Below are 17036 nucleotides of genomic sequence, written 5' to 3'. Positions count from 1 at the left end.
CAAGTAGATAAATAGGTACCGCTTCGGCAGGAAGGTAAACGGCGTTTTCGTGCACTGCTCTGGTTCTCCAGAAGCGGCTTAGTCAATTCTGCCCACATGACCCAGAAGCTGTACGCCAGTTCCCTCGGCGAATAAAGCGAGATGAGCGCCGCAACCCCAGAGTCGGTCATGACTGGACCTAATGGTCTGGGGTCCCTTTACCTTTACCTTACTACAACAAAATAATAATAATATTAATAATAAATGATAATGATAATAATAATGATAATGATGATAATAATAATAATAGCTTCAATAAGCATCCCTCCCTGCCCTATCTGTAGAAGCCAGGAGTCGAACCACAGACCTTCTGCACACAAAACAGGTGCCCAACCTACTGATCTACAGGCCTGCCTTCCCCTTGCGAGAGTAGAAACTGAATTCACGCAACTGCACGAAGGAAAGACATTAGATTTCTTTACGTGAAGCTGCCTTAACTTCAGTTTGGATTCGAAACACCCGCAGCAAATGTGCAGCATCTGAGAAACGCACTCCCCCAGGAGGACAATCAGGACGGGCGATCCCAAATTCTTTCCTAATAAAGAGGCTCTATCCTGGTTCATTCATCTGATTCATACGCTCTCCTTTAGCCAAAGACCTCGGGCCGGTGTGCAGCATTAATGACGTAATTTACGCAGCATAACGGTAGAAGCCATCGGACCTGTGCCAGTCGCAAAATGCGCCAGGGGAATTTTAAACACTGGTTGAACTCCAGTTCCTGAATCTGACCCATCCAGCATGGCCAAGGTGCTGATGGAAGTCCAAAGGCATTTGAAGTCCCCCATTCCCGGTTTAACAGTTGTCCAGGGGTGACATCGGGGAGGGCGAGGAACTGAGGTCCCCAAAATTTTCAAGGAGTCGGCCAGGTACCCTCAATATTCTGCGGCAGAGGCCCCTTTGGGTCTTCCCGTGGCCACGACAGGCCCTGCTGGGCCTCATCCTGCTACAAGGTGTCACACACACATGCCGGCAACCCCCTCCAATAAAATGTTGGGCGCCAAAACCTGCATTATGAGACGGAGGCATTGCCGTCCGGTAGCAAAAAAATTCTAGTGCTTTGCTTTTAATGACATATGTTAAACATTTTCAACTGGTCCCATCACCTCCTGGCAAATAGAAGGGCAAGAAATGGAGGCAGTGAGAGATTTTACTTTCTTGGGCTCCATGATCACTGCAGATGGTGACAGCAGCCACGAAATTAAAAGACGCCTGCTTCTTGGGAGAAAAGCAATGACAAACTTAGACAGCATCTTAAAAAGCAGAGACATCACCTTGCCGACAAAGGTCCGTATAGTTAAAGCCATGGTTTTCCCAGTAGTGATGTATGGAAGTGAGAGCTGGACCATAAAGAAGGTTGACCGCCGAAAAATGGATGCTTTTGAATTCTGGTGCTGGAGGAGACTCTTGAGAGTCCCATGGACTGCAAGAAGATCCAACCGATCCATTCTGAAGGAAATCAGCCCTGAGTGCTCACTGGAAGGACAGATCCTGAAGCTGAGGCTCCAAGACTTTGGCCACCTCATGAGAAGAGAAGACTCCCTGGCAAAGACCCTGATGTTGGGAAAGATGGAGGGCACAAGGAGAAGGGGACGACAGAGGACGAGATGGTGGGACAGTGTTCTCGAAGCTACCAGCATGAGTTTGACCAAACTGCGGGAGGCAGTGGAAGACAGGAGGGCCTGGCGTGCTCTGGTCCAGGGGGTCACGAAGAGTCGGACATGACTAAATGACTAAACAACAACAACAAACATTTTCAATCTAGGAAATACAACAACAACCAAAACAGCCATAAAGGCATCCCGCTAGGAAATGCAGGAGAGGAATACAGAAAATACAGGGGAACAAAAGAACGAACAAGAGAGAAGTAGTACAGTTAACAACATAGACCCAAAAAACGAAAAAGCTTCTCGACAATTCCTTTGAAGGGTGAAGTCCTGATTGGCAACGGTTCTCAACCTGTGGGTCCCCAGATGTTGTTGGACTACAACTCCCATCTTCCCTGACCACTGGCCATGCAGGCTAGGAATGATGGGAGTTGTAGTCCAACAACATCTGGGGACCCACAGGTTGAGAAACACTGGTTAGGAGCTGTTAGGGCTCCAACCAGCATGCGGACATCCCAGCCCTGTGATTGGCTGGGAGACCTTATATAAGCCCTGGGAGAGCTTCGTAGGCAGAGCGCGAGACTCTTAATCTCAAGGTTGTGGGTTCGAGTCCCGCTTTGGGCCAAAGTTTCCTGCAATGCAGTCGGTTGGACTAGATGAACCACAAGGCCATCTCTACGGTTCTATGAAACCTTCCATGGGAACCCCACCTGCGGTCTTAGAAATTGTGCCACCTCTCTGCAGTTTGGCACCCTATACAGTGGTACCTTGGGTTAAGTACTTGATTCGTTCCGGAGGTCCGTACTTAACCTGGAACTGTTCTTAACCTGAAGCACCACTTTAGCTAATGGGGCTTCCTGCTGCTGCCGTGCCGCCAGAGCACAATTTCTGTTCTCATCCTGAACCAAAGTTCTTAACCTGAAGCACTATTTCTGGGTTGGCGGAGTCTGTAACCTGAAGCGTCTGTAACCTGAAGCGTATGTAATCCGAGGTACCACTGTACCTCCATTCAGGTGGGTGCCATTGCCATTCTCAGAGAACAACAGATAAGTTAATGGACAGCTCCATCCTCTCTTTTTCTAGAAAAACAGAACTGCTTCCATCCTCTTTTTTACCAGCTTCCGTCACAGGATTTCACCACAGATACAGACCACAGCCTCCAAACAGTTGCCTCTTATCCGATGAATCCACAAAACTTAGCCTCGATTTCATTAGGATCATCTGCCTGAGAGCATCCTCGCCCTAACCCAAATCAAACATCTGGCCCCCACCCGAGAAACGCAGGGGGAAATTTGGCCCAGAAAGTCCAGGCTGCTCCTTACCGCGCGCCCCGGATCCAGGCCGCCCGAGTCCATCCTCTCATCCCTGGCCCCAGCCGCTCGGAAGAGGCCACTTTAACCGGCTCATCTCCTCTCTCCCTTCCCAGGAGACGGGGTGTGGTTTAGGGCCGCGCCGCGAACGGGCCGAGCATGCGCAGCCCTCAGAAATGCATGCTCAGGCACAGCCACATGGCCAGGCCCCAATTACACCTGTGGGATTTTTGGAGAGGTGCCCGAACCCCAGCGATACGCCCTTCGCCCCCAGCCTTAAGCTCTCGGAGCAAGCAAAAAGGGAAGGCGATTGAAACCGGCGTGAAATGCGTAAAATGCCTTCCTCTAAGGTCTAGGGCGCAAGCCTTCCTGCCCTGACAAGTCCTAGCAGGGAACAGGGAGGGCAGGAGGGTGAACACCCCCCTCCGTCATCAAGCAACACACATGCCTTCTTGCATTTCCTGCTCTCACAGTAGCAGCTGATCGACATAACCATCTCCCTTCCCTTGCAAAGCCTGTTTGGCTGCTCCCGGGCCAGGGAGATTTATTAACCTGATTTAATATTCTGGCAAGAGGGAAAGAGAGAGGATTGGCTCTAGGAAAGGCCACGTTTTTTGGCTTTTTAAGGGAGGGGTAGACGCCACACCGCAGCCGAATCTAACAAATATCTCCACGTTCTTCTCTCTGCGATTCCGCCTCCTAATATTATCACTACTGTGCCCACACTTAGGCTCGGAGTTTGCGTTTGTGAATACATTATTCATACAACCAGGGTTAGGAACTCAGATATACAGTGGTACCTCTGGTTGCGAATGGGATCCGTTCCGGAGGCACGTTCACAACATGAAAAGAACGCAACCGGCAGCGGCATGTCTGCGCATGCGCGGATTGCGATTTGCCGCTTCTGCACATGCGCGTGACATCATTTTGTGCGTCTGCGCATGCACGAGTGGCGAAACCCGGAAGTAACCCTTTCCGGTACTTCTGGGTCGCCGCGGGACGTAACCTGAAAGAACCAGGCAGAGGGCCTTCTCGGTGGTGGCGCCTGCCCTGTGGAACACCCTCCCTTCAAATGTGAAGGAAATAAGCAGCCATCACCTCAGAGCCATAGGCACATTTGGCCCTCAGGAATTGAACTTACAGCTCTCCCCAAGTTGCTGGGTGCCTCTTGGAAACCTGAGACTGAGCAAAAGCTTTCTGCCACCCGATTATGAAGTACAGTCGTAGCTCGGAAGCCGAACGGAACCCGTTCTGGAAGCTTGTCCGACTTCCAAAATGTTCGGAAGACAAAGCGCGTCTTCAGTTATTCGGAAGCCCTGTCGGATGTTCAGGTTCTGAAAATCGTTCGAAAACCCGGAACGCTCACTTCCGGGTTTCGATTATTGGGGAACCGATCTGTTCAGGAGCCAAAGTTTTTGAGATCCTTTGTTGGTACAGTGGTACCTCGGGTTACATACGCTTCAGGTTACAGACTCCGCTAACCCAGAAAGAGTACCTCAGGTTAAGAACTTTGTTTCAGGATGAGAACAGAAATCGCACGGCGATGCCACAACGGCAGCAGGAGGCCCCATTAGCTAAAGTGGTGCTTCAGGTTAAGAACAGTTTCAGGTTAAGAACGGACGTCCGGAACGAATTAAGTACTTAACCCGAGGTATCTTCATGAACTTACCTAAAAAGATAAAGAAAACAAAAGACTGAGCTGAGCATTGAAAAATCCATTGAAACCAGACACTATAAGTTCATCTTAGGTTGGGTAGTTCGCAAGTCTCTGTGGGCTTTGCACAAGGTTTTGTATTTTTCTCAGAAGATTGATAAAGAACGGCAAATGAAACGGCAAAGAGCAGCCCAAGGGCTAGACATGTGTGTCTCCTGAACTCGCTGCACCTCCTTGGTGCAAATCGAGGGCAGACGAGCCGGCTGAGAGCTTTTGAATCGGCAACCCTTACTCCCCGTCGCTCCTCAATCTTCTGAGCATCCTGCTCCTTTGCCTCAGGAGGAAATTGATTTTTGTGGCTGTCGCAAAACGTGCCTTCTCCTTCGCGCCTGCTGTTACCCAGACTCTCCTCCTCGAGAGGGGTCTAGGGGAGAACAATTTAATCTGTTTCTGAGATGAAAGAGATACCTGCCTTCCCCGCTGAGGAAAGGGCCGGGATACTGGGCAGAGACAAGGCGCAAGGTTATCTCTCAGCTGTGGATTCTTGGACATAGAAGGGATTCATCTCTGGTGCAGAGAAAAACAGATTAAATTGTTCTCCCTCTGGGGCTGACGCCAATGTCACGTCTGTGCCTTTTTAAAATCTGCCAATCGTACAGCAAAGGTGTTAGTCAATTGCTTCCATCAGTACTTATTAATGTCTTGGATCTGGTACAGATGAAGAGCTTGCTGCCATCATGATGATTATTATTGTTATTTAAAAGTTACAAACTGTTAACGGAGAAATCTGAGGGCTCCCTTGGACAAAAAACAAGGACACCAGCCAGGAATACCAGAGCGAAACAGCAGCCAGTAGGGTTTGGTCTTTATTGAAGACTGTGGCGACAGGATTCCCACCTGCCACAAGGTGGAACAAGATGGAAGCCCAGAACAAAAGAGAACCCAAACTTTTATTAACTGCTAATCTCCATGTTCATGGGGCACGGGTGGCGCTGTGGGTTCAACCACAGAGCCTAGGACTTGCTGATCAGAAGGTCAGCAGTTCGAAACCCCGTGACAGGATGAGCTCCCGTTGCTCGGTCCCTGCTCCTGCCAACCTAGCAGTACGAAAGCACGTCAAAGTGCAAGTAGATAAATAGGTACCACTCTGGCGGGAAGGTAAACGGCGTTTCCGTGCGCTGCTCTGGTTCGCCAGAAGCGGCTTAGTCCTGCTGGCCACATGACCCGGAAGCTGTACGCCGGCTCCCTCGGCCAGTAAAGTGAGATGAGCGCCACAACCCCAGAGTACTTAACCCGAGGTACCACTCTAGCGTGGTGACTGAAATTTGACAACGGAGAGCCTGCAACTTGCTGAAATTCTCAGGAGCTGTGCAACTCTTAAAAGGAGAGTTACACTTTGCAAGATGCAGCTGGGTATCACTAGGCCGACGCAACAACCTGCTCATCTGTTACCTGCCGCTTCCATGCTCTATAACCCCTTGCAATTTGCCTGCATTAGGAATAGACACCCCTCATAAACAAACAAGCACATTTCCTTTACATCTGCTGCGCATTAAAACTGATCTGCCCAGCAACCAAGAAGCCTTTTGCCTGGACCGGAACGGTGAGCAAAGTTATCCATTAAAGAAGCACTGTAGCAGAAAGTGAGCCTCTTGCTATACCGTATTTTTTGCTCTATAAGACTCACTTTTTCCCTCCTAAAAAGTAAGGGGAAATGTGTGTGCATCTTCTGGAGCAAATGCAGGCTGCACAGCTATCACAGAAGCCAGAACAGCAAGAGGGATCGCTAGTTTCGCTGTGCAGCCTTGTTGTTCTGGCTTCTGAGATTCAGAATATTTTTTTTCTTGTTTCCCTCCTCCAAAAACTAGGTGCGTCTTATGGCATGGTGCATCTTATAGAGCGAAAAATATGGTATGTTCTTTGGCAAGATCTTAAAAAGTATACCCCCCTTCTTGGACATAATGATAAACTTTGCTGTAAACAAACAGGTTCTATTGGCTAGAACGACCTATGCAGGAAATATTCTTATTTAGGAAATACATACAGCAGGACATGAGAAACCATTTTTAGAAAAGGGAAAACCCAATGAATTTGGCCTTTTTTTCCTTGACAATGCAAAGGATAGCTCAAAAACGATTGACTTTTTGAGAAAAAACAAAATAAAAAAAATCCTTCCAGTAGCACCTTAAAGACCAACTATGTTAGTTCTTGGTATGAGCTTTCGTGTGCATGCACACTTCTTCAGATACCATATCAGCATAGAATACCGCTGGTTTTGAAAGTTCACTTGCAATATTTCGGTGATGTTCACAACAGCCCTGTAAGGTAGGTGAGAATGCCAGGATGGAGGTCTGCCAAGCTTGCATGCCAAGCATACAGCTACAGTAGTACCTCATGTTACGTTTGCTTCAGGTTGAGCGTTTTCAAGTTGCGTCCTGCGGCGACCCGGAAGTACTGGAAAGGCTTACTTCCGGGTTTCACCTATCTCGCATGCGCACAAAATGTTGTCACGCGCATGCGCAGAAGCAGCGAATCGCGACCTGCGCACGTGCAGACGCTGGGAACGTTCCTTTCAGCTAGCGAATGGGCCTCCGGAACAGATCCCGTTCGCAACCAGAGGTACCACTGTACAGTGGTAGCTTGGTTCTCAAACGCAATCCGTTCCGGGAGCCTGTTCCAAAACCAAAGCGTTCCAAAACCAAGGTGCACTTTCCCATAGAAAGCAATGCAAAACAGATTAATCCGTTCCAGACTTTTAAAAACAACCCCTAAAACAGCAATTTGACATGGATTTTAACGAGACCACTGATCCATAAAATGAAAACGATAAACAATGTACTGCGTGTACAACCAATCCATCAGTAGCTGAACTGGGTTCCACACAGTCACAGAAAGAATACCAAAAAGAGCCGCAAACACAAAAATGCAAAATAAATAGCAAAAACAGAGAGACCTCAGTGTAACTCTCAAAACAGAAGTGTGGCACTCAAAACAGAGCACGTTCGGCTTCCAAAAAAAGTTTGCTAACTGGAACACTTACTTCCAGGTTTGCGGAGTTTGCTTCCAATTTGCCTGAGTACCATGGTACCACTGTATCTGGAAGAGAGTTGTGGGCAAATTACATTCGCCAGGAGCAATGTCTCAATGCCTTCCACATGCACCGTGTTCGGAAGATTTCGGGCATCACACGGCAGGACAGAGTCTCAATAATAATATAATAATAATTTATTATTTATACCCCTGGGCTTCCCCAGCCACTCTGGGAGGCTTCCAAAGAAATATTAAAATACAGTAATACGTCAAACATTAAAAGCTTTCCTAAAGAGGGCTGCTTTCAGATGTCTTCTAAAAGTCTGGTAGCTGTTGTTCTCTTTGACATCTGGTGGGAGGGCATTCCACAGGGCGGGCGCCACCGCCGAAAGGGCTCTCTGCCTGGTTCCCTGTAACTTGGCTTCTTGCAGTGAGGGAACCGTCAGAAGGCCCTCGGAGCTGGACCTCAGTGTCCGGGCTGAACGATGGGGGTGGAGACGCTCCTTCAGGTATACTGGGCCGAGGCCGTTTAGGGCTTTCCAGGTCAGCACCAACACTTTGAATTGTGCTCGGAAACGTTCTGGGAGCCAATGTAGGTCTTTCAAGACCGGTGTTATGTGGTCTTGGTGGCCGCTCCCAGTCACCAGTCTAGCTGCCATATTCTGGATTAGTTGTAGTTTCCGGGTCACCTTCAAAGGCAGCTCCACATAGAGCACATTGAGGTAGTCCAAGCGGGAGATAACCAGAGCATGCACCACTCTGGCGAGACAGTCTGCGGGCAAGAAGGGTCTCAGCCTGCGTACCAGATGGAGCCGGTAAACAGCTGCCCTGGACACAGAACTGACCTGTACCTCCATGGACAGCTGTGTGTCCAAAATGACTCCCAGGCTGCGCACCTGGTCCTTCATGGGCACAGTTACCCCACATTCAGGACCAGGGAGTCCTCCACACCTGCCCGCCTCCTGTCCCCCAAGAACAGTACTTCTGTCTCGTCAGGATTCAACCTCAATCTGTTAGCCACCATCCATCCTCCAACCGCCTTCAGACACTCACACAGGACCTTCGCCGCCTTCACTGGTTTTGATTAAAAAGAGAGGTAGAGCTGGGTATCATCTCAAGCAAAGATGTGCTCCCCCAAGCCCACACTCCCAGCACGTTTGCAGTAAGGTCTCAGCGATGTTTGCGCTGGTCACGCCCATGAAATGGAACGTGGCAGGATTCCTCAAGCGACAGCAGGAGCCATCACTCCCTCCATTGGCAGGCAGTTCCATAGTTCCACTGCTCTTCCTTTTATCAGTCCTAAAAAATTCAATTTCATTGGAGGCAACAGCGAGGCAAGAGACCCTCCAACCTCACAACGTCACAGGCCGCAGAGAGGAACTGCAAAAGTTCCAGAAAGAAAAAATTGGGGTGTGGGGAGGAATAAAGGAAAGCAGGGAACTGATCCCAAGGAGCTCAGCCCTGCCCTTGTTCAATATTGACCCTGGGATTAAGGCACTGTTCATTGTTCCCATCTCCAAAAGGCCCCGACCGCAGAAATGCTCATTTGTACCTGGAAGACGAGAGATAATATGTGTGTTTGTGTTGATTCACACCTGGTGCATGAAAGAAGTGGTTGTTCAGGGTCCCTAAATGGGACCCTGTGGAGGTTAGAGGGGTGGGGAATATCTATTTTTATTTAAACCATAATGGGATGGAAGCAATTCGCAGGGAGGCTGAAATATAAGCAGCACGTCTTATGAGGCTCCCCCATTTGATTTCTGGAAGGAAGAGAAACCAAAAGAATGGCAGGCAGGCATTCAACAGATGTGGCGTACTGCAGTCTTTAAAAAAGTTGCCTCCAGACCGGAAACGACAACAAATCCAAAATGCAGCAGCTAGACTGGGAGCAGCCGCCGAGACCATATAACACCGGTTCTGAAAGACCTACATTGGCTCCCAGTACGTTTCTGAGCACAGTTCAAAGTGTTGGTGCTGACCTTTCAAGCCCTAAACGGCCTCAGTCCAGTCTATCTGAAGGAGCGTCTCCATCCTCATCGTTCAGCTCGGATGCTGAGGTCCAGCTCTGAGGGCCTTCTGGCGGTTCCCTCCCTGCGAGAAGCGAGGTTACAGGGAAGCAGGCAGAGGGCCTTCTCGGTAGTGGCACCCGCCCTGTGGAATGCATTCCCACCAGATGTCAAGGAAATAAGTAACTATCTGACTTTTAGAAGACATCTGAAGGCAGCCCTGTTCAGGGAAGTTTTTTATGTTGGATATTTTATCGTGTTTTTAATATTCTGTTAGGAGCCGCCCAGAGTGACTGGGGAAACCCAGCCAGATGGGCAGGGTATAAATTTATGATGATGATGATGATGATGATAATGATGAAGAAAATAAGCACCAGCACCTCCTCACTCTTTTTGGACAGCCGCAGGTTCACCTGGAGACCCTCTCCAAGGAAGAAGTGATGGCACTAGGTTTTGGGGACCCCTAGGTGAAAATGGGATGCGGGTGGCGCATCTTGGGCTTGCCGATCAGAAGTTCGGCGGTTCGAAACCCTGCGACTGGGTGAGCTCCCGTCGCTCGGTCCCTGCTCCTGCCAACCTAGCAATTCAAAAGCACGGCAACGTGCAAGTAGATAAATAGGTACCACTCTGGCGGGAAGGTAAACAGCGTTTCCGTGTGCTGCTCTGGTTTGCCAGAAGTGGCTTAGTCATGCTGGCCACATGACCCGGAAGCTGTATGCCGGCTCCCTCGGCCAGTAAAGCGAGACGAGCGCTGCAACCCCAGAGTCGGCCACGACTGGACCTAACGGCCAGGGGTCCCTTTACCTTTAGGTGAAAATGACCCCCCCAACACACCTTCTCCTCACAATTGGGGCTACTGCCCCCTTCACTCGCCTCTCCTTGTGGGCAGGGCTTAAACCCGCTTTGATTCTAGGGCCAAACCACTTGACAGTGGCACCCAAGCGGGGTTACGTTTTCTTGCCCAGGGAGGGAGCAGTTTCTGGCAAGTTGGGGGAAGGAACACGGCAAAGCTGGTTCCAGTTTCTGCAGCTCTGAGCAGAGGAAGGAGTGGCGGCTTGCAAAACGAAACCAAAATCTAAAATGTGCCCTGTCTATACTCAAAACCAACCACCAAAATGTGTGCCAACTGAATTCCGCCCTGCTCCAAACTGCGGTGGTGACAGCTCTCTGCATGGCTCCCGTTTAAAAAAAAAAAATGTTTTGATGTGTGGCACTTAAGAGAGTTATTCAGCCAAATCCCTGTCTGCAAGGATCAAAGATGAGGGATTTGGCATTGCTATTAAAACATTTCTTTTTTTTTTCTGCATTGCAGCAGGTTGGGCTAAATGACCCTACATTCCTTTCCTTTTCCTTTTCCTTTTCCTTTTCCTTCCTCTCTTTCTTTCTCCCCTTTCTCTCTTTCTTTTTTAAATGTAATAGGAAAACACTTCGGTCAAGGAGGGGACTGTTCCAAACAAGGTAAAATAGATGGAGCGGTGTGTGACTTTCAGATGTTGGCTTTGTCCATTTTGACAATTACTGGACCGTATTTCCCTTTTCTACCTCTCTTTCAAATCAGAACCAGTGAAGGCGGTGAATGTCCTGTGTCAGTGTCTGGAGGTGGTTGGAGGATGGATGGCGGCTAACAGATTGAGGTTGAATCCAGACAAGATGGAAGTGCTGTTCTTGCAGGATAGGGGGCAGGTGGGTGTGGTGTGGAGGACTCCATGGTCCTGAATGGGGTCACTGTGCCCCTGAAGGACCAGGTGCACAGCCTGAGAGTCATTTTGGACCCACAGCTCTCCATGGAGGCGCAGGTCAATTCTGTGTCCAGGGCAGCTGTCTACCAGCTCCAACTGGTGCGCAGGATGAGACCCTACCTGCCCGCTGTCTGTCTCGCCAGAGTGGTGCATGCTCTGGTTATCTCCCGCTTGGACTACTGCAATGCGCTCTATGTGGGGCTACCTTTGAAGGTGACCCAGAAACTGCAATTAATCCAGAATGTGGCAACTAAACTGGTGTCCTGAGAGATCTGCATTGGCTCCCAGTACATTTCCGAAGCGCAATTCAACGTGTTGGTGCTGATCTTTAATGCCCTAAACGGCCTCAGTCCAGTATATCTGAAGAAGCGTCTCCACCCCCATTGTTCAGCCGGACACTGAGGTCCAGCTCCGAGGGCCTTCTGGCAGTTCCCTCGCTGCCAGAAGCCAAGTTACAGGGAACCAGGCAGAGGGCCTTCTCGGTGGTGGCACCCGCCCTGTGGAACGCCCTCCCACCTGATGTCAGAGAACTACTACCAGACTTTTAGAAGACATCTGAAGGCAGCCCTGTTTAGGGAAGCTTTTAATGTTTAAGAGACTACTGTACTTTAATACTTTGTTGGAAGCTGCCCAGAGCGGCTGGGGAAACCCAGCCAGTTGGGCAGGGTATAAATAATTTTATTATTATTATTATTATTATTATTATTATTATTATTATTATTATTATTATTATTATTACCCACCCCCCACAAAACGCTTCCAAGTTAGTGATACTGGTCATATATTTTACTGGTCACTGCGTATCTATGGAATCGTGTTTTATGCCATTTTAATTGTGTACTGTAATTTCTTGTACACTGCTTTCGGATTATTATTATTATTACTGTTATATTATTATTATTACTGTAATATTTATCTACATCCCGCCCCTCTCCCAGTCCGGGACCCTTACACAGATAAAATAAGAGCAAGCCATAAAATAAAGAAGAGACCCTCATTAAACACGAAAAGAATTGAAACGGTATGAAAAACCCATTAAACACGGACAATAACAATAAAGGCATCCTGGCCCCAGCCCTCTCCTCAAAGGCAGGGGTCATCTAGCCGTCTGTCGTTTAACAACCACCAGCCAAAACGACTCCGCAAGCTGAAACAGGGAGCACAGAGGTCGTGATCCTTCCTTGACCTTTATCCCCAGAATCCGGCCGGGTACTCTAAGGTAGACTGCCTCTAAGCGCAGAGTGTCTAATAGGCTTCGATAGACCTCTCCCTGAACGGATCAGTGCAAATCCCCTTTTGAAGCCAACTAAACCAGTATATCATATCCTGAGATGAGGGTGGGTGGGTTTTACTTATGGGTACTGACTGTCCGGGACATGGGTGGCGCTGTGGGTTAAACTACAGAGCCTAGGACTTGCCGATCAGAAGGTTGGTGGTTCGAATCTCTGCGACGGGGTGAGCTCCCGTTGCTCGGTCCCTGCTCCCGCCCACCTAGCAGTTCAAAAGCACAAAGTGCAAATAGATAAATAGGTACCACTCTGGTGGGAAGGTAAATGGCGTTTCTGTGCGCTGCTCTGGTTGGCCAGAGCTTCAGGTTACAGACGCTTCAGGTTACAGACTCAGCTAACCCAGAAATAGTGCTTCAGGTCAAGAACTTTGCTTCAGGATGAGAACAGAAATCGTGCTCTGGCGGCGCGGCAGCAGCAGGAAGCCCCATTAGCTAAAGTGGTGCTTCAGGTTAAGAACAGTTTCAGGTTAAGAACGGGCCTCCAGAACAAATTAAATACTTAACCAAGAGCTAGGCTATTCTTTCATAGGGACACAGGAAGTTGCCTTTTAGGGGGTCAAAGCAATGGTCCGTCCAGGTCAGGATGACAGGCAGGGTTTCAGGAGAGAGTCTTTCCTACCTATTCAGAAACCACGTGGTTTCTGGACCACCCTCTCCTATCCTTCTACAGGGCCGTCTTTACTCTGGGATGCAAGGGGTGCAGGACACCCAGGCGCTGAATTCTGGGGGATGCCCACCGCTGAAGCCGCCTAGGCCAGGCATAGGAAACTCGGCCCTCCAGATGTTTTGAGACTACAATTCCCATCACCCCTGAATAATAAAGTGAAGGTTCAAATCTAGGTAGGAAATATTGTGGGGTATTAAGAGGAATAGGGACGCGGGTGGCGCTGTGGGTTAAACCACAGAGCCTAGGACTTGCCGATCAGAAGGTCAGCGGTTCGAATCCCCACGACGGGGTGAGCTCCCGTTGCTAAGTCCCAGCTCCTGCCAACCTAGCAGTTCGAAAGCACATCAAAGTGCAAGTAGATAAATAGGTACCACTCTGGCAGGAAGGTAAATGGCGTTTCCGTGCGCTGCTCTGGTTCGCCAGAAGCGGCTTAGTCATGCTGGCCACATGACCCGGAAGCTGTACGCCGGCTCCCTCGGCCAATAAAGCAAGATGAGCGTCGCAACCCCAGAGTCGGCCACGACTGGACCTAATGGTCATGGGTCCCATTATTATTATTATTATTATTATTATTATTATTATTATTAGTTACTGAAGGTAATGGGGCCCTTTATATATCCAGCTGTCCTTTGTCAACAACAAATTGTTGCTGTTTTTTTCTGTTGAATATATGCTGCAGGTATATGGAAATTTATGGACCTCATAGGTATCTAAAGCCATTTGCATATGCAGAATGTAGGCACCCTATATATAGAAATGAGCAAACCCACGATATTTTAGGGAGCAGGCTAGCAGGCAGGGCCCATGACTTATACCACAGGAGACTACACATCACAAAACACTGTTGCTGTATGGAGGTTTTATTTTATTTGTTTTTTATCTTATATTTTGGAAATGCACATCCAGTAGTTTTTTTCCTTTAATTTTTTGGGGGGTCCCCAAGAGAGTGGGGCCCTAAGCTATGGCTTGCTTAGCTCACACGTAAATCCGACACTGTCCGCGGGCCACAAACACTAATAATGAATTCACAGAGGAAACGAAGCAGGCTTTGAAAAGGTTGGGTGACTAATTGTTCCAAGACATCAACTCTGATTAGACGCAAACTCGACACTGAAGGCATAGCAATGAGAGAGAGAGAGAGAGGGAGGGAGGGAGAGAGAGAGAGAGAGAGGGGGGGGGAAGAGAACGCCATTGGCACAAGCACACATTGCAATGTTAGCTACTCTGAGGCAAAATGCAAGTTTTTCACGGAAAAGGTGGGCTCTCTTTCCTTGGGCAGCCATTTGTCAGGGATTCTTCAGCTGAGATTCCTGCGTTGGAAGGGTTGGGCTAGATGACCGCTGAGGGTCCCTTTCAGCTGCGTGATTCTAGGAATTCCTCTTTGCTTGCAGATAAGGCCATCCAAATTTCTCTCTCAGATGCTGCTCATACAGTGGTACCTGCCCGGTACAGTGGTACCTCGGGTTACAGACGCTTCAGGTTACAGACGCTCCAGGTTAAAGACGACTCCGCTAACCCAGAAATAGTACCTCGGGTTAAAAACTTTGCTTCAGGATGAGAACAGAAATTGCACGGCGGTGCCATGGCGGCAGCAGGAGGCCCCATTAGCTAAAGTGGTGCTTCAGGTTAAGAACAGTTTCAGGTTAAGAACGGACCTCCAGAACGAATTAAGTACTTAACCCGAGGTACCACTGTAGATGAAATGTAAGGTCTAAAAGCCCCACCAAGGTGCATAAAAATGCCCTTTAAAAGCACGAAATGTGTGGCTTATTCCCCCCCCCCCCCGGCAACTGCCACATATTTTTATACCATAGTGCTAAGTTTAGGTCTTGTAGCGTTTATTGACATGTGTGAGATTTCTATTGTTTTTCACGGTAATACCAGGGTTTTAGATTGTACACCATGTTAAGATACAATTTTTTAATGAAAATGTTGTACAGAGCTGGGAGGGTCCACCCCTTTTGAATGAAACAAGGGTTAAGACCTTAGATAGAGGGCTTTGTAAAAAAATTCTTTTTTACCTTTTCCCTCTTTGCGTTTTCTTTTTCTTCCTCTTTTTCATTTAGTTTTCTATTGTATTGGATGTTGAAAATTTTCAAAAAAAGAGAGAATCGTTTAAATAAATAACATCCCATCAGGCCTGGCCAGCACATAGAGTGTTCCTCTGAGCATGTGCCGATCACCTTCTCTGAAAATAAAGGTGTTGCTTAAGAGCGGAGGCAATCAAATAACATTTGAGAATGACTTGCTGGGGTTTGGAGTTTTTTTGCTGCTCTCCTTAAAAATTGGTCGTGTTTAAGAGACTCTGCCTCCATCCCTGTTAACCTGTTTTAAGGGAAAGAGTTCCACTGGGCATGCACAAAGTACCTCTGAAACAGAAAAGCACCCAGCTGTTGTTTCTAAACTGATCTTCTATAAAGGAGAGAAATAAAACTGCAGGACCCCAAACGGGCATGATGACACCTGGCCACAAAGGATGGGGAGAAATTTCTGGGCTAATGAAATCCTGAAAAAGTTTGCACAAGGTAAAAAGGTAAAGGACCCCTGGACGGTTAAGTCCAGTCAAAGGCGACTCTGGGGTTGCGGCGCTCATTTCACTTTCAGGCCGAGGGAGCCGGTGTTTGTCCACAGACAGCTTTCTGGGTCCTGTGGCCACATGACTAAACCACTTCTGGCGCAACAGGACACTGTGATGGAAACCAGAGCAGCACACGGAAACGCCGTTTACCTTCCCGCCAGAGTGGTACCTATTTATCTACTTGCACTGGCGTGCTTTCAAACTGCTAGGTTGGCAGGAGCAGGGACCGAGCAACGGGAGCTCACCCTGTTGTGGGGATTCGAACTGCCGACCTTCGGATCGGCAAGCCCAAGAAGCTCGGTGGTTTAGACCACAGCCCTATCCGCGTCCCAGAATAAAATCTTGAAGAGGTTTGCACAGCCAGCACGATCGGGATGCTGGTACCAGGACGGTCAGAGGGCAGGGTGAAACGAGGCTTTATTTCAAAGACCCAGTTTTGGCACACGCACCCCACACACATTTGGTACACACATGGGCTGGGAGCCACAATGGCATCGTTCTTGAGGCTTTAGGTAAAGGTAAAGGAAGCCCTGACTATTAGGTCCAGTCGTGACCAACTCTGGGGTTGCGGCGCTCATCTTGCTTTACTGGCCAAGGGAGCCGGCGTACAGCTTCCGGGTCATGTGGCCAGCATGACTAAGCCGCTTCTGGCAAACCAGAGCAGCACACGGAAACGGCGTTTACTTTCCCACCAGAGCGGTACCTATTTATCTACTTGCACCATGACGTGCTTTCGAACTGCTAGGTTGGCAGGAGCAGGGACCGAGCAACTGGAGCTCACCCTGTCGCGGGGATTCGAACCGCCGACCTTCTGATCAGCAAGTCCTAGGCTCTGTGGTTTAACCCACAGCGCCCTCCGCATCCCGGGTCAAAAATCCTGGCTAGCCCCTCTCCCAAGTTACAGCTCTGCCAAGGGTCCCTATATAATACATCTAACCATCCACTTTGCGGCCTAAGCAACCTCTGTCGGGACTGCAAATTTTCTGGCTCGCAAGCCACTGACCTTGCCACTTGGCCGCTATCTAAGGAACACATTCAACAAAAAATATTTCCTTTTCTGCCTGCTGTTTGCCAGTCAGAGGCTGATTTATTACCTCTCCTCCGCCTCCCTAATTCTAGGG

At 48.8% G+C, this 17036-nt stretch overlaps 1 protein-coding gene across 4 annotated transcripts in view; it reads right to left on the bottom strand.

The window, feature by feature from the left end:
* The window catches only part of NBEAL2 (neurobeachin like 2), a 202455-nt gene that overhangs the window by 139723 nt on the left and 45696 nt on the right, over positions 1 to 17036 (bottom strand). The window contains exon 1 of one of the 4 annotated variants that reach the window (XM_081931355.1): positions 2966 to 3099. The exons of the other annotated variants lie outside the window; for them this stretch is intronic. Coding sequence (XP_081787481.1) covers positions 2966 to 2998 — 33 coding nt within the window. The 5' untranslated portion in view covers positions 2999 to 3099. Of the gene's footprint in view, positions 1 to 2965; positions 3100 to 17036 lie in introns of those variants that run through there. 4 annotated transcript variants of the gene reach the window in all.

This window comes from Podarcis melisellensis, assembly GCF_964234715.1.
Source record: "Podarcis melisellensis genome assembly, chromosome: 12".
NCBI lineage: Eukaryota > Metazoa > Chordata > Lepidosauria > Squamata > Lacertidae > Podarcis > Podarcis melisellensis.
The sequence above is the reverse complement of the archived record's forward strand: the minus strand, read 5'-3'. Positions and strand labels throughout refer to the sequence as shown.